The 25,313-nt window shown below is 42.9% G+C and overlaps 1 protein-coding gene across 1 annotated transcript in view; it reads left to right on the top strand.

Moving 5' to 3' along the window:
- The window catches only part of LOC129700783 (dihydropyrimidine dehydrogenase [NADP(+)]-like), a 637,641-nt gene that overhangs the window by 460,346 nt on the left and 151,982 nt on the right, over nucleotides 1-25,313 (top strand). Inside the window, exon 15 of the mRNA XM_055641481.1 lies at nucleotides 22,996-23,064. Within this exon, the coding sequence (XP_055497456.1) occupies nucleotides 22,996-23,064 (69 nt within the window). The remainder of the gene's footprint in view (nucleotides 1-22,995; nucleotides 23,065-25,313) is intronic.

Raw genomic sequence — 25,313 nt, 5'->3', positions numbered from 1 at the left:
TGATACAGCATGGAAACAGGTCTTTCAGTCCAACTTGCTCACACTGGCCAACATGTCCCAGCTACACGAGTTCCACCTGACCGTGTTTGGCCCATATCCCTCCAAACCATGTACCTGTCTAACTGTTTCTTAAACATTGGGATAGTCCCAGCCTCAACTACCTCTAGTTCTTGATTCACCTACTCTGGGCAAGAAACTCTGTGCTTCTACCTGATCCATTCCTCTCATGATTTTATACACCTCTATAAGATCACCCCTCTATAAGAGTCCCATCCTCCTCAACCTCTCCTTATAGCTCAGACCTTCTTGCCCTGGCAACATCCTCGTAAATCTTCCCTGTACTCTTTCCAGCTTGTGTGTGTGTCATCTCTATACTAATATTTATGTACAAGATCCAAGGTGCTTGCTAAAAGAACATCGGCTTAACATTATTGTTTTGGAACCAAGTCTGAATAGAAATCAGCAACTCTACACCAAAACTGCTGGAGCGAATTAGCGGGTAAGGCAGCATCTGGACTTGCTGCTTGACCTGCTAAGCTACTCCAGAGTTTTTGTGTTTTGCTCAAGATTCCAGCATCCACTTTTTGTTGTGTATCCAACAACTTATTTACTGCTGTTTCAGAAATGTTCACCTCTTGGTGCCTATAATGGTGAGGAAGGGTAGAATAGACCACAGTTGGATAAGACTTTTTTAGAAACAAGGAACCGCAGATGCTGGAGTAACTCAGTGGGTTAGGCAGCACCTCTAGAGAACCTCGATTAGTGATGTTTCGAGTCAGGACCTTTCTTCAAGGGCACACATTGCTGGAGTAACTCAGTATTCAAAGTCCCGAAGAAGGGTCCCAACCTGGAATATCATCTATCCATGTTTTCCAGAGATGCTGCCTGTCCCCCTGAGTTACTCCAGCACTATGTGTCCTTGGATGAGATTTTATTTTAGTTTAGAGATACAATGAGGAAACAGGCCATTCGGCCCACTGAGTCCACGCCGACCAGCACTATTCTATGCACTGGGGATCATTTACAACTTTTCCAAAGCCAATTAACCTACAAACCTTTAGGCCTTTGGAGTGTGGGAGAAAACTGGAGCACCCAGAAAAAACCCACATGGAGAGCGTGCAAACTCTGTACAGGTAGGATCGAACCCGGTCTCTGGCGCTGTAAAGGCAGCAACTCTATCGCTGTGCCACCAAGCCGCCTTTATTCTTGCAAATGACTGGAGCGATATTTGTAACATGGTCTGAGATTCATTAGCCTCGTTATAGCCTTTACAAAGATGGAGTTTGTCAAAGATGTCATGGTATAAATGTTTTGTTGCCCTGGTGTTCTACTACAGTGGAGGGGTTCTCCCATGTGGCATAACTGTATTGGCACTTTTTTCTATTCTTCCACGTTATGACCAACTCAGAATAGAGTTAGTCCAGAAAACCTGGCAATGGTACTTGTACTGAGCTCTGCCACAGGTCATAGGGCTGAAATGGACCACAGCGAGTCTTCAAGACAGGACAGTAAGGAATTACAATAGTGCCCCTCACCCCACCCTTACATGTGGACAACTTTAATATGCTTCCTACTTCTTCACTATAATGTTGGTTTGTGGCAACAGATGATAATCAGTAGGTTAACCATTCTCGGATTTATCCTGGTCATGTTCATGTGATAGGAGCATAATTAGGCCACTCGGCCCATCAAGTCTACTCCACCATTCAATCATGGCTGATCTATCTCTCCCTCCTAACTCCATTCTCTTGCCTTCACCCCATAACCCTTGATACTCGTACTAATCAAGAATCTATCTATCTCTGCCTTAAATATATCCATTGATGGTCTCCACAGCCTTCTGTGGCAATGAATTCCACAGATTTACCACCCTCTGATGAAAGAAATTCTTTCCTAAAAGAACGTCTTTTTATTCTGAGTTTATTATGAACTCTGGTCCTAGACTCTCCCGCTAGTGGAAACATCCTCTCCACATCCACTCTATCCAGGCCTTTCACTATTCGGTAAGTTTCAATTAGGTCCCCCCTCATCCTTCTAAACTCCAATGCGTACAGGCCCAGTGTCATCAAACACTCCTGACTGTATCCTTCATTTCAAGATACTTATTTAATCCTGACTGCGGGTATTGGCCGTACAGAATTTGTATGTTTTCCCTGTGACCACATGGATTTGCTCCGGGCGTTCTGGTTTCCTCCCACATTCCAAAGACGTGCATGTTTGCAGGTTAATTGGCTTCGGCAAAAATTGTAAATTGTCCCTGGTGGAAAGAGTAGTGTTAGCGTACGCGGTGATCGCTGGTCGGCATGAACCCGGTCGGCTGTAGGGACTGTCTAAAGTCTATGCGCTGTATGTCTAAAGTGTTCAGGGGGACACAGCGCGAGAAAAGCACCGGTCGAGGAAAGAACAAAGATGCTCTCAATTAGACAACAAGTTCCGAAACCCTACAGGGAGCCATAAATCAAAGAGAATCGCAGCCAGGACAATGTGAGGGGGGAAGTAAAGGGCCTGTCCCACTTACGTGTCCATGGCATGCTAATTACGCGACGTCGGGGTCACGTTGAGGCGCGACGGTCCCGCGAAGGTTGCGCGCGACTTCATTCGACCGCACAGCCGTCTGGAGCGCGTGACGTCATTTTAAGATGGACGCAAAATGCTGGAGTAACTCAGCGGGACCGGCAGCATCTCTGGAGAGAACCAATGGGTGATGTTTCAGGTCGAGACTCTTCTTCAGTCTGAAAGAAGGATCTTGACCCGAAACGTCACCCATTGCTTCTCTCCAGAGATGCTGCCGATCCCGCTGAGTTACTCCAGCATTTTGTGTCTATCTTCAATTTTCTTGGCCCCGCTCTGGGAGCAGAAGTGAGGGCAGATCTGGACGCAATGGTCGTGAGTCCCAGGCCGAGCTTGGCGATCGTTTGCCTGCTTCTGCTGCAGTTGGAGGTGAGACGTTGCGTTGCGCCAGGGTCTTGGGCCTGTCCCACTTTGGCCGTCAGTTCCGCGACAGGCCGTTGGTGCGCGAAGATTTTGTTCGCTACAAAAATTTCGGAGCCCCGCGCGATGTCGCGCACAACTACATACCCCTCCGCGGTTCTCAGTGGGACTGGCCCCGTGCGGCCATACGATGCCCGTGCGCCTCAACGCGACCACGTGTTCGTGTAATTTGCGTGCCAAGGACACGTAAGTGGGACAGGCCCTTAAAGAATTTCTCATTGAGTTGGTGTGTAGATCATAGAACAGTACAGCACAGGAAAAGGCCCTTCCGTCCACAACGTTTGTGCTGAACATTATGCCAAGTTAAATGGATCTCATGTGTATAAAGGAACTACAGATGCTGGTTTCTACCGAAGGTAGACACAACTTACTGGAGTAACTCAGCGGGTCAGGCAGTATCTCTGCAGAAAAGGAACCGTTCTTCAAACTGATTTAATCTGTGCATACATGATCCATATCCCTCCATTCCCTGCACTTCCATGTGCCCATCTAAAAGCTTCTTAAATACCACTATCATATCTGCCTCCACCATCACCCCAGCAATGAGTTCCAGGCCCACAACACTCTTTGTGTTTTTAAAAAAAAACTTGCCCTGTCTCTGCACAAAACCTGCCCCATGCCAAGCCATTTTCGAAAACGGCTAAAAATCCACCACATTCAGTTTGTCTGGATTCTTTTATTAGCCAGATTAGGCAATAAAAGTTAATTTTCTTAACTGGGCAAAAAGAAAAGAACAAAGTACTGGAGGAATTAAATGGGTCAGGCTGCATCTGTGCAAGCAAATGGACAGACAACATTTTTGGTTGGGACCCTTCTTCCGTCAGAAGAAGAGTCCTGACCTGAAATGACTTCTGTCTATTTCCTGCCACAGATGCTACCTGACCCATTGAATTCCTCCAGCTCTTTGTTTCTGTGCACAAGATTCCAAGATACTTGCAGCATCCCGTGTCTCTCTCTTGGACACTAGTGAAGCAGCTGTACCTTTACCTTCGTCACTTAACGGATTCCAGCCCATTGTGGGCTCCACCTTTACTTGATCATCCTTGCTGGCCTTGATTTGTTCTTTTCATATCTTTCGTTCTTCTGTTCTTTGTGCCTTTTCATTTCTCCAGTTTCCCTCTCCCCTGACTCTCAGTCTGAAGAAGGATCTCGACCTGAAATGTCACCTATTCCTTTTCGCCATGTCCCATTCTGATGCAGAATTTTGACCTGAAATATTGATAATTCCCATCCCCCCTCCACAGAAACTACTCGACATTCTGATTTCCTCCAGCAGTTTTAGTTTTGCTCCAGATTCCAGCATCCGCAGTCTCCCATGTCTTTAATTTGCAACAACCACATGGTTTCTTGGTCAGTATTGCCAAAGGCTAACCGATCGTTTCTTGAATTCCAGATCATTAACTGAATATAAATTCCACATCTGAACTTCAGGTGTGTGGATTGTTAGTTCATCCCTCGGGTTATTAGTTGATGCTTCACACTTTCACTGTAAGGGGCAGAGCACTTAACTTTTCTGCTGCCTCTGTAAAGAATATCCCTTGAAACACCAGCAACGACAGGGGTAACTTTTTCACACAAAGGGCGGTGGATGTATGGAACGAGCTGCCGGAGGAGGTAGTTGAGGCAGGTACTCTTGCAACGTTTAAGAGACATTTGGACAGGTACATGGATAGGACAAGTTTAGAGGGATATAGGCCAAAGGTATGCAGGTGGGAAGAGTGTAGATGGGACATGTTGGTCAGTCTGTGCATGTTGCACTCAAGGGCCTGTTTCCACACTGTATGACTCTGTCAAATTTACCAAGAAATAAATAACTGCTGTCTGTTTGTGTTTGGAAAAGATTATTGCTGAATCAAAAATTAAGTAGTCATCGGAATGCTTGCTATTTTCCTTCAATAAGAGTGTCTTCAACTCGAATTATTTTGAGGTGTGTGAGAGTGACCTGGTACCCATTAACCCAGTGATAGTCAGTGAGCATTTTGTTAGTTTAATATCATCGCCAAATGCAATAAATGAAATGATGCCATGTTATTTTATGCAGAAATACATGGACAGCAAACCATGCAAGCAAGTCTATTGTCCCCAGCTCTTTATCCCCCACTATACCCCTCCTCTTCCACTGATGATTAGAAAGGGTGTCAGGGGTTACGGGGCGAAGGCGGGAGAATGGGGTTGAGAGGGAAAGATAGATCTGCCATGATTGAATGGCGGAATAAAGTTGTTGGGCCGGTTAGTTCTGCTCCTTGAACCTATGAACTTATGAACTATCAACATTACCATCCCATTTTTTATTCCCTCGATTTATCTGGCTTCCACTTAAATACATGTATGTCACAGTAGTAATTGCCATACTGTTATTATTGTCCAGGTATTCTTGAATCTCCTTCTGAATCCCTTCTTGTGTTGATGGCTCTTTGTTTCCATTTGCCAGGAGATCAACATTTTTTTCACCTTGTGTCTTGTGATAATCTTAAAAAAAAAAATTATGGTCACCTCCCTTTTGAGTAACGCCCAGTGTGATTCAGCCTGGTAGTTATTTTCATTCAAGAGGTTGTCAATGTACATCAAGTTCAGACATGTAAGTCACTTGATACCTGTAATAGTCCTTTTAGTGAAGGGGGATTTCTGCCATATTGTGTGAGTAGATTTGATTGATTTTACTAAAGGCGCTAAAGAGTTATGGTTACAAAGACCAAAGGGACTTTGTAACCTTTGAATCCGGTTGCAAATTAAATCGAGGAATGCTTCACCCATTCCTGAGATGATGAAAGGACGTCCAAAGTCCAAAAAGCTAAAACAAATGCATTGTTAATTTTCTTTCCTTTTCTGGATGAAAATGTTTAGAATCGTAATCATCAGTTTTAATGTTCATGGAAAAAGAATTATTCAAGTTCCTGATTTTCAAACAGACATTCCTATTAGCCACTTTCTGTAGCAGTCTGGTTTAAATACATAAAACAAAAAACATGACATTCAGTCTTCTGTTTTGTCCCAGGAGTGTATTTTCAGCGGCAGCTTTAGTCTGTACACGTGTGTGGTTTCATTAATTTTTCTTATGAGCTACTTGTTTTATTCCTTTCCCTTCATTGTTCCTGATGTGACTTCTTCTGTAATGATATCAATAAAATATAGCTACCTGCTTTTTAACAATAAAGATGATTTGAATTTTCACTTGTTTTCTGCTATGCAATATTATGCATGATCACTTGCTTAATTGTTTTCAACTCAGCTACTTAAAAATCACAACGTATTTTCACCACAGGAGTGATTATATTGGTCTGTTCCTTTTTGCCAGTGCATGGAAGACACACCTTTGTTTAGCAGATAACTGTGTGAAGTTTTCGATTAATAAAAACCCTGTTTCCTTTGTAATGCAGTTCATTGCTTTCCTCTCACATCCAACATGCAATGATTATAGAATTGTGTAGAAAGAACTGCAGATGCTGGTTTACACCGATGATAGACACAAAACTCGGCTCTGAAGAAGGGTCTCGACCTAAAACCTCACCCATTCCTTCTCTCCAGAGATGCTGCCTGTCCTGCTGAGTTATTCCAGCATTTTGTGCCTATCTATGATTATAGAATTATTCTGCGTGACTATATGCTGACAGTACGTATGTAAGTGTGTCTTATTGGTCAATATAACTGAAAGGTGTTAATCCAAATAAAAGCTTGTTAGCTTATGCCTTCCAGTATAAAATCTCCGAATGCTACTGAGCACAGACGTTGATGATGACATGACTTATTTCCCAAGTAGCTTAATGTAATGTTTGAATAACATTACATGGCTGATATTTGATGTTGATGTGGAAGCAAAATGAGACAATGAGGATTATTTGCATCTTTGACTTAACAAATCTAATTAGACTACTAACTCTGACACCTTTACTGATTGGTTAATGTTTGCTGCACTCCTGGCTTCCCATCAATTTATTAAATTTGATCTAACCAAGAATCTAGGTGTGGTTAAACACAATTTTTTTAAATATCTCGTACTGCAGATTTAAAAGTGGTAATTTGCAGTAATCACGTGCATTTCCGCTATCTAATCTATATTATCTTTGGAAGCGCACACAAAAGATCTCCAACCTATTTTTAAGTACAAGCCAGGCAGAATTAAAGGTCAGGGATTAATATTTCTCAAAATTATTCATAAAAAGAAAATCTTATAATAGGAAGTCTTATAGGTCATGGCTGTCAGCTATTCTGCGTTGATTGCCTTTATCGTTTCATAGAATCTACTTATTACGCTGGCACAGAAAGAATAGATTTACGGGCTGAAGTATGGTAGATTGTCCTTAATGTTTAATATGTTCATGTCTGGCGAGATTGACAGCTTCTGCACAAGAGAATTCCCAAAGAGACCTAATGTTCCTGGTGTCGGTGGATGGCATCACTTACTTCATGCCTCTGTTATTAAATTGATAACAAGATAATTCCGATGCTTTTTCAGGGACTTAACAGAATTTACAGAATTACATATTGGTAATTTCCATTCTGCTTGGGGGAGGGGGTGGGGGGAGGGAGGGGGGGGGATTACTGAGAGGCTTTGGGGGAGACAGAGTAGTGAGTGGGAGTAACTTGCCCCCTGTTTTTGTTTTACTAGGTTTGACATATCAGCTTTGCAAAAATAAAATGGTGTTCAACAGTGCCATTTGAAATTGGCATTCATTTCTTTGTTCCCTTTGTCTGGTTCAAATACATGTGAACATGCATCGCATTTAGACTTTAAATGCATTTTCTTATCTTTTAACGAAGGAAAATGCATGTTCGTTTAGGCTTTATGAAGCCTTCTCTTTGATACTTTAATGTGTAACTGTGTTTAAACTGCTGTTTGTTTTCACAGGGAGGGTTCAATCATAAAATCATCAAAATGCATGCCCAGCGCTGTTCTATAATCATAGTCTTTCTAGATTATTACTGCAATTTGCACAGTCATTACTATTGGAGCATACAAATACATTATATTTATAAAGGATTTCTGTGTGTGCAGTTACACCTTTTGATAGGTTGAACAATTTTAGTCAGAGTATATTGGCTGAAGAAGTAGTACATTGCATTTCTACAATGTTCAAAAAGAACTATGTCCTCCTTGATCCTGTGATCTTGGGCAGCACAGTGGCACATCTGGTAGAGCTGGCACCAGAGAACCCGGTTCGAGCCAAACCTTGGGTGCTGTCTGTGTGGAGTGTGCACGTTCTCCATGTGACCGCGTGTGTTTCCTCCAGGCCCTACTGTTTTCTCCCACATCCCAAAGTCTTGTACATTTGTAGGTTATTTGGCCTATATAAAGTGCCCCTGGTGTGCAGGGAGTGGATGTGAAAATGGAATAACCAGTGCGAATAGGAATCGATGGTCGGCTTGGATTAGGTGGGTCGAAAGGCCTGTGTCCATGGTGTATCTCGAAGATAAAATTTTAAATAAACTATAGAGAAATTAATAGGGAGTTCTCCTGGTGCCCACCTTTCACCCCACCAGCTTCTGTTCTGCTCTCAACATATCATTCTCCAATATTTCGGCCACTTTCAATGTAACCTCATAACCAGTCACATCTTCCCATCTCCAGCCCTCTCCACTTTCCATACAAATCACTCCCTCCACAATTCCCCGGTTTGCTCATCCCTCACTTCTCTCCCTAAGCAACCACAGCAGACGTAATACCTGTCCCCACACCTCCTCTCTCACCTTCATTCAGGGACACAGCAGCCCTTCCAGGTGTAACAGATGTTCACGTACAACTCTTCCAAATTCAGTGTTCCCGATGTGGGCTCCTTTACATCAGTGAGACCAAGTGTAGATTGGGCAACCGTTGCGATCAATCTTGCGCTCAGACCACCAAGCCCTGCTGGAGCTCCTGGTTGCTAATCGTTTAAACTCCCCTTCCCATTTCCAAAACGACCTTTCTGTCCTCGGCCTCCTCATATGCACCTCATATGCTCCTCTAGTTTACAACCAAATGGTCTGAACATTAAATTTTTAAAATTTTGAGTAAACCCTTTCTCCTGCCCCCCAATGCACATATATTTCCTCCAACCACCCTGCTCCTTTCCCCATCCACCATACACTCTTCTCCCATTGCTGTCCCACACTTCCTTTTATCTTTCCTCTTTCCTCTTCCCCCGTCTCCCCCAATCACCCATAGCCTCCCTCCGGCTCTACATTGCATTGCTCTTCTACTTTCCTTAAGCAACACCTTTTCGTCTCCGTTTCACCTCTAGCCTTTGTCACTTACTCCACCCTTCTGCCATTCACCATCTCTAATTCTCATTTCAAGCTTTCACTCCTTCTCTCCCCACACACCCTCCTCCCATTTTGCCTGTTGAGTGCATCCTGACATGGGTAGATTGCTGACATGGATAGAAAATTGGTGGGCAGACAGGAAACAAAGAGTAGGGATTAACGGGTCCCTTTCAAAATGGCAGGCAATGACAAGTGGGGTACCGCAAGGCTCGGTGCTGGGACCGCAGCTATTTACAATATACATCAATGATTTAGATGCAGGGATTCAAAGTAACATTAGCAAATTTGCAGATGACACAAAGCTGGGTGGTAGTGTGAACTGTGAGGAGGATGCAATGAGAATGCAGGGTGACTTGGACAGGTTGGGTGAGTGGGCAGATGCAGGGCAGATGCAGTTTAATGTGGATAAATGTGAGGTTATCCACTTTGGTAGCAAAAACAGGAAGGCATATTATTATCTAAATGGTGTCAAGTTGAGAAAAGGGGTAGTACAACGGGATCTGGGGGTTCTTGTTCATCAGTCAATGAAAGTAAGCATGCAGGTACAGCAGGCAGTGAAGAAAGCGAATGGCATGTTGGCCTTCATATCAAGAGGAGTTGAGTATAGGGGCAAATAGTCCTTCTGCAGTTGTACAAGGCCCTAGTGAGACAACACCTGGAGTATTGTGTGCAGTTTTGGTCCCCTAATTTGAGGAAGGACATTCTTGCTTTTGAGGGAGTGCAGCGTAGTTTTACAAGGTTAATTCCTGGGATGGTGGGACTGTCATATGCTGAGAGAATGGAGCAGCTGGGCTTGTATACTCTGGAATTTAGGATGAGAGGTGATCTTATAGAAACATATAAGATTATTAAGGATTTGGACACGCTAGAGGCAGGAAACATGTTCCCGATGTTGGGGGAGTCCAGAACCATGGGCCACAGTTTACGAATAAGGGTTAAGCCATTTAGAACGGAAATGAGGAAACACTTTTTCACACAGAGAGTTGTGAGTCTGTGGAAATCTCTGCCTCAGAGGGCGATGGAGGCGGTTCTCTGGATTTTTTCAAGAGAGAGCGAGATAGGGCTCTTAAAGATCGCTATCTTTAAGAGCCCTATCTAGAGCCAGTGGATATGGGGAGAATGCAGGAACGGGGTACTGATTGGGTACGATCAGCCATGATCACATTGAATGGCAGTGCTGGCTCGAAGGGCCGAATGGCCTACTCCTGCACCTATTGTCTATTGTCCTGCATTTTGTGGGAAGTGTGAAATGCGTTTGCCCCTTGCCTTCTCTGATTTTAGGTCACCATCACCTTTACTGAGTTCCATACAGCTGTTTATAAGTCACAAGCGATAGGAGTAGAATTAGGCCATCCGGCCCATCAAGTCTACTCCGCCATTCAATCACGGCCGATCTATCTCTCCCTCCTAACCCCATTCTCCTGCCTTCTCCCCAAGAAGGGTTTTGATCCGAAACTTCACCTATTCCTTTTCTCCAAAGATGCGGCCCGACCCTCTGAGTTGCACCAGCTTTTTGTGTCTATCTCCAGTTTAAACCAGCATTTGCTGTTCCTTCCGACACACCAATGTCTGCTTCTGAATAAGCCGCTTTCAACTCTCTAGCTACTTTCTTCTTTCACAATTTCAGGATGCTAAAGACATCCCAATTTGCCCTTGAACATTTCAGGGACAACGCCATTGGTGTGGGTCTGAGCATTAATTATGAACAAGACTAAATAAGCAAGTTTTCGTCTTTCACGGGGATCGATGAACCAAATTTTTTTTTAAAAATAATCTATACATCATTGCCCACATGAGCTTTACATTCCAAATGTACTTCTTAATTATTTAACTTTAAACACCACAACTGAATTGTTACGATTCTCAGGATCAGCTACTTTCCCTCTATTATCAAGCTTCTGTATGGTCCATTCATAAGCTAGGGTACTTTCGACTTACTTCTACCCTATTGCGGACAATGGGCTTGTCTACGGAACTAATGCGCTATGCGGCACAGTGGCACAGTAGCAGTAGAGTTGCTGCTTTTAGGGCCTGTCCCACTTTCCCGAGTTACTCACGAATTCTCCCACGTTTTCCCCTTGATTCACTCGGAGATTGTCCGTAACCAGTTCGTAGGAGGCCGTAGAAGTCCGTGGATATATCGTAGTGGCTCGTTATGCCAGCCGTAGGTACTCGGGGCTATTTTTTTTACTCATAGACATTTTTCATCAGGCCGAAAAAACGTCCCGACTTACCTGATGCCCCGAGTACCTACGGCTGGCATTACAAGCCGCTACGATATATCTACGGACTCCTACGGCCTCAGCGTTGCGGACATTCTACGAGTTTGAATCAAGGGGAAAACTCCAGAGAATTCGTGAGTAACTCGGGAAAGTGGGACAGGCCCTTTACATTGCTTGCAGTACCGGAGACCCGGGTTCGATCTCGACTACGGGTGCTGTCTGTACAGAGTTTGTATGTTCTTCCCATCACCTGCGTGGGTTTTCTCCAAGATCTTCGGTTTCCTCCCACACACTAGTAAAATAAAAAATTGTCCCTAGTGTGTGCAGGATAGTGTTAATGTGCTGGTCGGCGCGGACCTGATTGGTCGGAAGGGCCTGTTTCCGCGCTGTATCTCTAAACTAAACTAAACTAAATTAAACTACAATGCTGTGAACTACAGGTTATTCTGCACTCTATCTTTCCCATTGCTCTACCTATTGTACTTGAGTTTGGCTTGATTGCAGTTATGTGCAACATTTCTTAATGTGATTGGATATCATGCAAAACAAAACTTTTCACTGTGTCTTGGTGCAGGTGACAATAATAAATCCAAACCTAAACCTCCAGAAAACTGAACAGTAATTTAAGTACTTTTTAATCCAACCCAAGAATGCAGTTTCCAAACATGTGCCGGAAATGTGTCAGTATAATGTGTCAGTTGGTATGTGTCAGAGTTGGATATTCATCCTCCAATTAAGTCTGTCTTAATTTAATGGAAAAACAGAACAGGGGAAGAAAACAAAGAATTGAACATTTACGTAAATTTGAACCTTTAAATAAGATTTACTGACTGCGTGTGGAGGATAACTGGGAACTGAAACATTTCCACATGTTCTGAAGTGTGTACTTTGCACTATGTACACATAATGACAGGAAGAGTATACAGAAAGTTCTTCCCAGCTCAATAATTTTTCCCTCTCCTGGGTTCAGTTATGAATTTTTCAAAATGAGTTGTTTGCACTTTCCAGGATTTCTTTTGGCATAAGTTTTCTATCTCGATCATTGATGCATTACCTCCACTTCTGAGGTTCCTCAAAGTTGAAATATTTATGAAGTTCCCTTGCAACGATACACCAGTCCCTTGAGTGGTTAGCAACTGATGGTGGTTGCCTTTTCTTATACACAGAAATAAAGCCTTGACATTTAACAAACTGTCATAAATATCAGGGCAAAATTGGAAAACTTTTGTGTATGCACAATGTCAGTGTACAAGGTAAATCTTTCCACAGTTGGCCAACTCTGCCACAGTGGTAGTTTTAATTAGTGCATCAAACAGTTAATGCTGCAATCCACTTGGGGCTGGCAACAGATTTGAGTTTGCACACGTAACGATTGCTTAAAGCCAGTTTAAAAAAATGCTCCGTCACAGCTTTTCTGAAAATCCTTCCAACATTGGATTCGTTCTTTGTCCAACATTACCTTATTTTAATGCAGAAAATCATGATGGTATTTATACTTTGTAAAATGTCTGGCAGGGGTTGCCTGCCACCTATGACTTTCCCTGGACCCAAAGTGATATATTGCTTTGAAACTGAAATCAGACCCCAAACTACAATTTTTTGACCTATCAGTCAGTCAGTCACAGAGCTCAGTCTCCCGATCTATCAATGTTATTTATATGAACTATGAAATCTAACAGGTTAATATCAATTTATTTTGACTCCAATCACATATCCTTTGTCATGAATCACTCAGCCTTTCCCTGGCATGTATGGGCAGGGAAGTTAAATGATTACTGCCTTGGGGACGGTACTTGTTCAATTACTTTATTTTTGTGTTATTTAAACAAAAACTTTTTGATTGGTAGGAATGAATGATACAAAGAGTAATGTAGCACAGAATTTCAAGTACATTATTTCTCTAACTTCAAATAGCCCCAGTATTCCCTCTCTCTATCCCTCCCCCACCCAAGTTGCACCAGCTTCTTGTTTTCACCCAACAAACAGCTAACATTGGCCTGTTTCCTTTATCATCGTTACTTTTTCGCATATCTTTCATTCATAGTTCTATATTTCTCTACATCATCGTCTATATCTCTTGTTTCCCTTTTCCCTAACTAGTTACTCCAGCTTTTTGTGTCTACCTTCATGTCTTTGCTAGCCCACCTAAATGCTGGTTAAATGTAGTAAGCAGTGATGATCAAGATCGTGTTACTAGATTGCAGGTTTAATTTACAAGAAACTGATAATTAGTTTCACTGCCTCAATGGGGTTAACAGTGAAAGCCCCAGGAAATCTTGGCATGGTAGAAGGAATGGTGTTAGTCACACGAGAGTGCCATAAGTTCATGAGTTCATAAGTGATAGGAAAGCATTCGGCCCATCAAGTCTACTATGCCATTCAATCATGGCTGATCCATCTTTTCCTCTCAACCCCATTCTCCTGCTTTGTCCCCAAAACCCCTGACACCCGTACTAATCAATGTCTAGGAAATAGACACAAAAAGCTGGATTAACTCAGCGGGACAGGCAGCATCTCTGGAGACAAGGAATGGGTGACATTTCGTGTTGAGACCCTTCTTCAGACTTGGAACCCTAGTAAAGACATGAATGATATTGATTTCTAACTACAGCATTTTTCATTGAATTTCAACAAAATCAATAATGGTGCGGCTGCGCCTATCGGCAGTGGCTTGACTACAGTCCGTCTGCCTTTTTAAAACTTTTTGTCTTGTTATGTGTATGTCTTGACTCCAGTTTTTATTATTTTTCTTTAGCTGTGTATATGTGGGGGGTGGGGGAAACCGTTAGTCTCTTCCCTGTACGGGGACCCAACCTTTTCCTCTCGGTTCTCCGATGTCGTTGGGCCTAACATCGTGGAGCCGGCGGCGGCCTCCGGCTGGGACCAACCTGAAGCCTCCAGTCGCGGAGCCCGAGGAGCTGGCCGTCTTCGGAACGGAAAGAGCTGTCTTGGCGCACGGCTGCGACCCGACTTCGGAGCTTCGGAGGCTCCAGCCGCAGGCCCGGTGGACCGGAACATCGGGAGCTCGCAGGTCCCTGGTGGGAGACATCTTTTCGAAGCTCCCGCAACGGAAACTTCTCCCGCTGGAATCGCGGGGTTCAAACGACTCAGAGCGGGGCCTAACATCGCCCGGCATGGCGTAAACGGCCACGGGACTTACCATCGCCCGCCGGGGGCTTTAACATCGGGAGCCCCAATTCGCCTCGACGCTGCAGTTGGACTGCTGGACCGCGGGAGAAGAACAAAGGGAAGAGATAAGACTTTTGCCTTCCATCACAGTGAGGAGGTGTTGGAGATTCACTGTGATGGATGTTTGTGTAAACTGTGTTAAGTGTGGGTCTTGGGTTTTTGATTTGTAATGTAAGACTGTAGAAAATGCAATTTTGTTCAAACCAAGCTGGTTAAATGACAATAACAGGCATTCTATTTTATTCCATTCTATTCTAAAGCACTGCCATGCATAAGTGTTATATGAACTTTGCAGCAATATGTTTAATATTAAATGTTATAACTATGCAGCTGAGAAACTGTGATAAAGCAAGTGGGTAACCCCGATCAAACAGCAGATAAAGAATCACATTATGCTGTCAATTCAAATTCGATGGAGATGAACACCCCCCTCAAGAAGTCCACACTGTGGCTTGCAAATCTTGAACTCAATTTATAAATCTTGCACCAACCAAGTGCACGAAGATTTCAAGATGCTGAATGCAGTACAATGTGGTAGCAATTTTGCTCAGGCAGTCTGTCTATTTCGAGCTCTACAGAAGTGGAATTCCCAGCACATAGTAAGCAGTGCTCTGGAATAATCCAGGAACTGGAGATCAAACAGCAGGTCAGTCAGCAATAAGATCAGGTGAAGGAGTCTAAAGAAATGTGTAGGAAGGAACTGCAGATGCTGATTTAAGCTGAAGATAGACACAAAAATCTGGAGTAACTCAGCGGGACAGACAGCATCTCCAGAGAAAAGGAATGGGTGACCTTTCGGGTCGAGACCCTTCTTCAGACTAACATCTAAAGCATGGGTTAGGAGCAGATTAGGGTTAAGAACTAGTTTTCCTTTGGTTTAAATTTTCCTGAGAAATAGCCAGGTTGGGATCTACAGTGTTTGCCCCGTTGTCACCTTTCCCATAGCTAACAACGATCCATTCTACATTTTCCTTCACTTTTGTCCCCTTTGATCTCTCATTTTCACGCCTCACCCTTTCATATCTCTATGCCTCCCTCTTTAGGACTGTGATGAGGAAAAAGTTCTTCACCCAGAGAGTTGTGAATCTGTGGAATTCTCTGCCCCATAAGGCAGTGAAGGCCAGTTCACTGGATGTTTTCAAGAGAGAGTTAGATTTAGTTCTTAGGGCTAAAGGAATCAAGGGGTATGGGGGAAAAAGCAGGAATGAGGTACTGGTTTTGGATGATCAGCCATGAACATATTGAATGACGGTGCTGGCTTGAAGGGCTGAATGGCTTACTCCTGCACCTATTTTTCTACGTTTCCCCTGACTCTCAGTCTGAAGAAGGGTCTCGATCCGAAATGACACCCGTTCCTTCTCTCTGAAGATGCTGCCTGTCCCGCTGAGTTACTCCAGCATTCTGCATAAAGAAATACTCTATTCTGGTTTCTCTCCAATAATCTCTGCAAGTTAGTATTAAAGGCGGAGGGGCTTATTTTTCTGTACACACCATACATACAAATATCCTCAAAGTACACAGATTTATTTGCAGTACTTTTGAAGTAAATAAGTGAATTGTGTCACCAAAAAAAATTGATTGCCTGATCAATTTGAAGCTTTGCTTGCTATATTTATTTTTGGATTGCAGGTTTTGGTTTGGTAGGAAAGTAGAGAATTTAACTCTTGGGTTCTGTATCTGATTTAGATTTATCGTTGTCACGGATACCGAGGTACGGTGAAAAACTTTGTGTTAGAAACATAGAAAATAGGAGCAGGAGTAGGCCATTCGGCCCTTCGAGCCTGCACCGCCATTCAATATGATCATGGCTGATCATCCAACTCAGTATCCTGTACCTGCCTTCTCTCCATACCCCCTGATACCTTTAGCCACAAGGGCCACATCTCTCTTAAATATAGCCAATGAACTGGCCTCAACTACCTTCTGTTGAATGCTATCCAAACAGATCAGATAATACTATACATAAATATAATCAAGTCAAACTCAAGTACAATAGATAGAGCAAAGGAGATGAAATGGAGAAGGTACATGGGCATCCTGTTGGTGTAGCGGTAGAGCTACTGCCTTACAGCACCAGAGACCCAGGTTCAATCCTGATTATGGGTACAGATGGCGTTTGTACTTCCTCCCCGTGACCTGCAGTTGTTTTCTCCGAGATCTTCGGTTTCCTTCCACACTCCAAAGACAGGCATGGAGGTTAATTAGCTTGGTATTAATGTAACATTGTCCCTCGTCTGCGTAGGGTGGTGTTAAAGTGCAGCAATCGCTGGTCAGCACGGTCAGTGGGCCGAAGGGTCTGTTTCGGCGCTGCGTCTCTAAACTAAACTGAACTAAAGGTAACATGCATTACCTGTTATGCTGTAGTATAATCATTTGAACTTGGCCTTATACCAATTTTGCTTTTTGTGAACTCAAGAACATATTGCCGTTATATACAGCTCTAATTTAAGGTAATGCTTTGCAATTTGGACAGGGTCAAAAACAACCAACTGTTTTTACTCCATTTGGAAAACTGCTGAGCATACACTTGTTTGATTTACCATGTCAGCCTCAAAGGCAGTAATCATTTCGGAAAACAGAGGCACATGGAACTGCAGATGCTGGAATCTTGAGCAAAATATAAAGTGTTGGAGGAACTCAGTGGATCAGGCAGCATCTGTGGTGGAAATGGACAGGTGATGCTTCAGGTCGGGACCCTTCTTCAGAATGATTGTATGAAGGTAGAGAAAGCTGGAAAAGAGAAGTGGAGGCGGGGACAAAGTGATCTGTGTAGGAAGGAACTACAGATGCTGGTTTACACCGAAGATAAACACAGAAATGCTGGAGTAACTCAGCAGGACAGCAGCATCTCCGGTGTAAAAAGAATAGGTGACATATCGGGTCAGAACCCTTTTCCTGTCTTCGGATCTCTTTTCCTGTCCTCGTACAATCAGTCTGAAGAAGGGTTCTGACCCGAAACGTCACCTATTACTTTTCTCCAGAGACGTTTTCTGACCCGCTGAGTTACTCCAGCATTTTTTTTGTCTGTCCTGGTAAGTGATAGGTGGACATAGGTGGGGGAGTTTGATTAGCGGATGGGTAGAATTAGTGACAAAGGAGATAGAATGATGTCAAATAAGGTTAAGAAGTGGAATAAAATGTAAAGCTAGTGGGAGGAATATAGGTGATAGGGTACAGGAGAGAAAGGGAGAGAAGAGGTAATGTGGCACATGGGGGTGGGAGATGAATGTACGAAGGAGGGGAATGGAACAGGGTGACCAGAGGAGGGGAGGGGAGGAGCGATATTGGGAGAAATGGGTGCACAATGGCATGGACAAGGAGGGTACAGGAAAGACAGAGCGGGGAGGGGAGTATGACTTGAAATTAGAGAATTCAATGTTCACACTGTTAAATTGTAAGCTACCCAAATGGAATATAAAGGATATTTTGCTGTTGGGATGGTGACTAATGGTCCAATATGCAGTGAATATGGTGTGTGATTTAGTGCAATTCACACATCTTATGAATGTATAAACTTATTGGCACGTGGATTTGAAGGGAATGGATGTAATTAATTTACAATCATTGGGATTTGAGTATGTGTGTTGTGTCACCAAAAACCAATTGTCTGCCTGAAAGGTCTGAAGGTCTGTTTGGCTTCTTATACCCAATGGGATGGAAATTCCATGTTTGCTTCTGGTTTGAAAAGAGCACAACAATAACTGCAGGCATTATACTTCTGAAATTTAATAACGTGTGGCGACATTGATCAAATACTAATTTCCACATCAACCATTGCACTGTGCAATTGTAATCCAGTGAAAAGATATCCAAAGGGAACATTTACCGTAACATTGATTTCCATTGCTTTTTGGAACGAGAAACTGAAGGCAAAATAATTTAGCAAATAAAGTTATAACAGTCTTATTTCCTTTCTTTACTTCCTTCTCTAACTTCCTCCCTAAGGGGCTTTCTTTCCCCAACACTTTCCTGCACCTTCACGATTCTTGCTCACGTTCCTTACTTCTTTTATTTCTATCTTTTTTAAAGCTCGAAAAACAAAGTGGTACAACAAATGTAATAAGATATATCGGATGTGTATTATTGTAATTTACTGTACTTCTAATAAAAAAAAAAAAAAAAAATAATAAATTAAAATTAAGTTATAACAGTGACTTAGTGATGGGCATCTTACCTCAGTGTCACTGGTTTGTGTTCTGCAGTTCTATGCCTGAGATTCGAACCCATACTCCAAGGCTGGCACACAATACCAAGTGAGTGCTATAGAACAAGGAACTGTAGACGCTGGTTCACAAAAAAATGACACAAGGTGCTGGTGTAAATCTGTAAGTCAGGCAGCATCTCTGGAGAACATGGATGGGTCGCGTTTCAGGTTGGGACCCTTCTTCGGACTGATTGTGGGGGTGAGAGGGAAGAAAGCTTGAAGAGATGAGGGGCAGGACAAAGCCTGGTAGGTAATAGACTGATACAGTGAGAAGGGTTTTTGATGGGCTAATGGTTTGGACAAAGGCCACAGATCCTTAAGACAGGTGTGACAAATGGATTGAAGGGTTGTGAATTGTGAAGCTAGAGGAAGGAATGTAATGGAAGGGGAGAAATAGGGGCACAGAACAGAAAAGGGGGGGGGGGGGGGTATGTGGAGGAAGGAGAGGAGAAGTGGAGGTCCTTAATTTGAAGAATTAATGTCCATACCATTTGAGTTGTAAGCTACCCAAGCGGAAGATGAGGTGCTGGTCATACCATATGCGAGTGGCCTCAATCTGGCAATGGAGGAAGCTCCAACACATCGAGGTCAGTGTGGTTCTGGCAAGGGCAGTTAAAGTGGTTGGCACACAGGAGATCCAGTAGGCCTTGGCAAACCGAGCGCAAGTGTTCAGCAAAATGGTCACAGAGTCTACACTTGGTCTCGCCAATTACTGGAGGCCACATTGGGAACACTGCCTGCAGTAGATGAGGTTGGACAAAGTACAGGTCACAGTGGCACAACAGTAGTGTCGTTGCTTTACAATGCCAGAGTCCCGGGTTCGATCCTGACTAAGGGTGCTACCTGTATGGAGTTGGTACGTTCTCCCTGTGACCGCGTGGGGTTTTTCTGGGTGCTCCATTTCCCTTCCACATGCCAAAGACGTGCAGGTTTTTGTAGGTTAATTGGCTTCTGTAAATTGTCCCAAATATGTAGGAGCGAACTAGTGTACGGGTGATCACTGGTCATTTCAAAGATGTTCAGTTTCGTAGGTTAATTTGCTTTGGATAAGATTGTAAATGTGGCCTAGTCTGTAGGATAGTGCTAGTGTGCAGGGATCGCTGGTCAGCGCAGACTCGGTGGGGACCTGTTTCGGCTCTGTATCTCTAGACTAAGCTAGAGTGGCGCAGCGGTAGAGTTGCTGCCTTGCACCGCCAGAGACCTGGGTTCGATCCTGACTACGGATGCTGTCTGTACAGAGTTTGCACCTTCTCCTTGTGACTGCGCAGGTTTCCTTTGGGTGCTCTGGGTTCCTCCCACATCCCAAAGATGTGCAGTTTTGGAGGTTAGTTGGATTTGGTAAAATTGTAAATTGTCTCTGGTGTGTAGGATAGTGCTGGTGTGCGGGGATTGCACGTGGAAGCGGACCTGGTGGGCCGAAGGGCCTGTTTCCACACTGTATCAGTAGTCTAGACTAGACTAATATTGTTCCAGCTCTCAGATCCTTCATCGTCTCACCAAGTAATCCTAGGTGACCCCTCCCATGGATAATCATCTCACGGAACTACTCTACAGGATCTTTGACTGGGTAGATTGTCTGGTGTACCCATAGCAACCACTTTGCATAACCCTCCTTTACACTGTTCTATAAAGACCAGCTGCAAATAAAACCTCAGGCAAATGTCATTATCAGATAAAATACTGAAGTAAATTAACATTTCTATAAATTGTAATAGTATGATAATGAGGAGAAATTTTCTTCTCGCACAATAGTAAATAATAGATTGGGCAGCATTGCACATTTAATAATTTAACTATGTGTACTGAAAATTTTAGAGATAGCATTCATCTTAGTGTCAAAAATATACATACCTTTAATTAGTGATGCGCTGCTTCCCCCACGAAAAGATCCTGTAAAGTAGTTACAATCTTTAACTGTAGGTGGCAATATTCTCAATTGATGACATCTCGAACAATGACGAGACGGAGCACAAGAACGAGATAGACTGAGTCATGTGGTGTCAAGACAGCAAACTCTCCCTCAATGTCACCTTGGATAACTAGGAGCTAGTTATTGACTCCAGGAAGTACAAAGGACCACAGGCACCACTCATCATCCACGGTGTCAAAGTAGAATGGATCCCCTTTCCCATCGGGCATAAGATAAAAGCAATGACTCAGGAAACACTTCTTCCACTCTTATCAGATTACTGAATGGTCCTTCCATGAATCTGGCTCAGTGTAAATAGCAACAACAATTTGACCGGGACTGACCGCTTTGGTAGCAATGGACAAAAAAGCATACCATGGCCAGTTGTATCAGAGCTTGGTTTGGTAATAGTTCTGCCCAAGACACTACGGAAGTTCAGCATATCCCAAATAATTCTGACCAATGTCTACTTATACACCATAGAATATGTGTTATCCAGTTGTATCAGAGCTTGGTTTGGTAATAGTTCTGCCCAAGACCATAAGAAGTTGTATCCCAGTCCATCACATGGACCAAACCTGACTCCATCTACACAACATGCTGCCTTGGGGAAATAGGGCCAACATAAGCAAAGACCTTTCTTCAGCTAGGTCATCCCCTCTTCTCCTCTCTTCCATCAGACGTAAGAAACAAAAGCTTGAAAGCACTTACCATTAGATTCAGATATAGCTTCTTCTCATCTGTTATCAGATTACCGAAGAGCCCTCCCATAATTCAAGGGGTAGTCCCGATCTTCCAATCTACCTTCATTTACGATGCTGGACCTTTTCTCTAATGCTGTAAAACCAGACTCTGCACTCTGGTATTTTCCTCTTGTGCCTGTGGTACTTGTATATAGCTTGATTACACTCTGGCATGGTATGATCTGGGCAGTGTGCAAGCAAAAGCTTTTCACTGTATCTTGATACATGTCACGATAATAAACCGATACTGATGCCAAGACTCATTGATAAGGTCCATATGCTAGTTCATTGGCATGAAACATTATTTCTGCCTGATGTAATGGGTATTTCTAGCACTTAGTCATACAGCATAGAAACAGACCTTTGGCCCAATTCATCTATGCCAACCAAGATGCCCCATCTAAGCTAGTCCCATTTAGTGTGTTTGACCGAAATCTTTCCAGGTATCTGTCCATTGTCATCTATTCTTGCATTATAGAGCACTTGAGTCATACAGCATGGAAACAGAAAACTTACTGTTTTTAAGTCTGATATGTAGTATCTGCAGTTATTTTTTTGATTTGCATAGATAAGGGGATTTTGGAAAAGAAAATTCCGATGCTTGGGATCTTAGCAGCTAAAGATACAGCCATTCATAATGGAGAGATTAAATTCAGTCATGGTCAAGAAGGTGCCATTGAGAGCAGCTGGAGGAATGGAAGGGACGGAAATTAAAAATGAGAATTTTACAAAAGTGAAGTCTATAGTGGTTCTGGATGATTGGGACTTGACACAACCTAGGACACCAGCTACAGTTTTGGGGGCCGTGGGTTTATGAGGTGTAGACTAAAGGAGTTTTGAGGTAAGAGGTCAGAGATGAGTCTGTCACCTGCAGGTAAGTTAACAAAGAGGGAGGTAGCCAAACGAAAAGGAGGTGGAAATGAGTGACACAGACATGAACTCATGGCCAATCATGTCATCGGGTTTATGAACAGTTTGATTCAGTTTCTAGCATCTACAAGGTTGGAGACTGGGCAACAATAATGGACACCAAAGATGATGATTATTGATTTCATAATATTTAGAAATTAGGCATTTGTACCCAATTAATGAACTTGTTACCTGCAATAGGCAAAAATATTATAAGATTTTTAGCTTTATTTTGTAAAAAAAAGATACTACAGAAATGCCCTATAATTCTTGAAGATTTGTTTGTACATAATACAATACTGTACATATAAGTGCCCTAGGCAACGTTAGATCAATTTTTTGTGACTGTATGCCAGCATAATGCATAATTTTGTTTTAATGTGGCTTCGGTAATGTTATTTGTAGGATATTCTTCAGCATTAAAAACATATTTAATGTCATAGAGCCCATGTTCACACTGAAATATTTATTTATTCATTAAAAGCATCCCGTAAAAATCTACATGGACACCTAATGAATATGTTATAAAGCAGCCCTTTTCTTGGATGTTATTTTTAAAACTTTGCTCTGACATTTATTTCATTATAGATCATTATTGCCAGTCTCATGTGCACATACAACAAGGATGATTGGACAGAGCTTGCGAAAATGGCAGAGGTAGATCTTTTCCTTCTATTTTACTGCGGAAATGATTTTAAATGGTATTGAGTTTTGCGTTGTGCTTTATTTGAGGACAATTATGTTAATTGCTAATGGAATTGCAACAAACTCAAAGTTTGCCAGCGCGAAGCAGTTATATTTTACAATTATGATGAATCAAATTGAATGAATTTTGATTTAAAACATGAAACATAGAACAGGCCCTTCCTCCCGCTATATCTGTGGCAACCATGACGCCGTTAAATTAATCTCCTCAGCATGCTCATGATCCATATCCCTTCATTCCCTGCATATCCATGTGCCTATCCAAATACCATTATAATTTCTGCCTCCACCGCCACCCCTGGCAACCACCACTCTCTGTGTTAAAAAACCTAACCTACACACCTTGCCTCTCTCACCTTAAAGCTATACCCACTGGAGTCATTGAGTCATGCAGCTCAGAAACAGGCCCTTCGGCCCAACTTGTACATGCCAACCAGGATGCTCCATCTATACTTGTTACACCTGCTTGCTTTTGACCCAAATTTAGTTTTTGTTTTAGAGATACAATGCGGAAACAGGCCCTTCGGCTCACCGAGTCTGCGCCGACCAGCGATTCCCGCACATTAACACTGTCCTATACACGCTAGGAACAATTTACACATACACCGAGAAAATTAACCTACAAACCTGTATGTCTTTGGAGTGTGGGAGATCTCAGAGAAGATCTCAGAGAAAACCCATGCTGGTCACAGGAATTACGTACAAACTCTGTAAAGACAGCACCCACGATTGGGATCGAACCCGGGTCACCGGTGCTGCAAGCGCTGTAAGGCAGCAACTCTACCGCGGCACCACCTTAAAATCTTAAACATTTCCACATGGGCAACAAAGTTTCTGACTATATACTGTATCTATGTCTCTCATAGTTTGACATTCTTCCATCAGGTCTTCCCTCAGTCATTTAAGCTGCTGGTGTTGTTGGATAGGATGGGATTGGCAACTGATTCAGTTTCAGGATATAGATCGCATTGGCCAGACTGACATTACTCATACACTATACGAGTCTGAAGAAGGGTCCCGAACCGAAACGTCACCCATCCTTTTTCTCCAGAGATGTTGCTTGACACTGAGTTACTCCAGCACTTTGTGTTTATCTTCAGTACTCATATACAGTTGATTTTAAATGTAGCAGATCATTTTTCTTGAACAGGTAATTCAGCATGATATTTTTGGTAGTAATTTGGTACAAGGAAGCTGGATGCTAGACCACTTTGGAAGGCAGTTACAGGAAGAGAGTCATCTACATTGGTATGTGACTGCTATTACATACATGACACAGACAATGATGGTCCAGTTTTACACGGCCATCATAGAGTCTGTCCTTACCTTCTCCATCATGGTCTGGTTTGGCTCATCCACCCAGCAGGACATCTGGAGGCTGCAGTGCATCGTTCGATCAGCTGTGAAGGTTGTTGTCTGCAACCTTCCCCCCCATTGATGAACTGTACACTGCAAGGACCAGAAAGCGAGCGGGTAAGATCATCTCTGACCCCTCTCACCCTGGCCACAAACTTTCCTCTGGAAGGCGACTCCGGACTGTCAAAGCTACTACGGCCAGACATAAAAACTTTTTTTCTGAGCTCTACTCAATAACCAAAAATCTGTAACATCCTTTTGCCCTGGTATTTTGTTTAATTCTTCACATGTTTAAATTATAATGTTTTATTCTTATTTGTTTACTGTAGATAGTGTTGTTGCTTGCGAGCAGAGCACCAATGCAAATTCCTTGTATGTATACATACTTGACTAATAAAATTTATTCAATTCAATTCAATTCAGGCCAGATAAGAAAGGTTAGCTTCATTTCTTGAAGAAAATTAAAGTAATATTTTAACAACCATCTATCTGGCTTCTTTAAATTGCAAAAAAAAATATTTCCATTTTTTACTGCGAACTGAATGTAAATTATCTAGCTTTTGGATACATAATAGCCCAGTGATTCAAAGGATTTTTGAAATGTTTTCCAAGGATTTGAATGTCTTTGAAGGGAATAAAATGTAAGAGTTAAGGAAGGAGGCCATTCGGCCCTTCGAGCCACCGCCGTGATTCATGGCTGATCGTCCCAAATCAATAACCCATGCCTGCCTTCTCCCCATATCCCTTGATTCCACTAGCCCCTCGAGCTCTATCTAACTCTCTCTTAAATCCATCCAGTAATTTGGCCTCCACTGCTCTCTGTGGCAGGGAATTCCACAAATTCA

This window comes from Leucoraja erinacea, chromosome 10, assembly GCF_028641065.1.
Source record: "Leucoraja erinacea ecotype New England chromosome 10, Leri_hhj_1, whole genome shotgun sequence".
Lineage (NCBI taxonomy): Eukaryota > Metazoa > Chordata > Chondrichthyes > Rajiformes > Rajidae > Leucoraja > Leucoraja erinaceus.
This window is presented reverse-complemented; position numbering and strand designations above follow the sequence as displayed.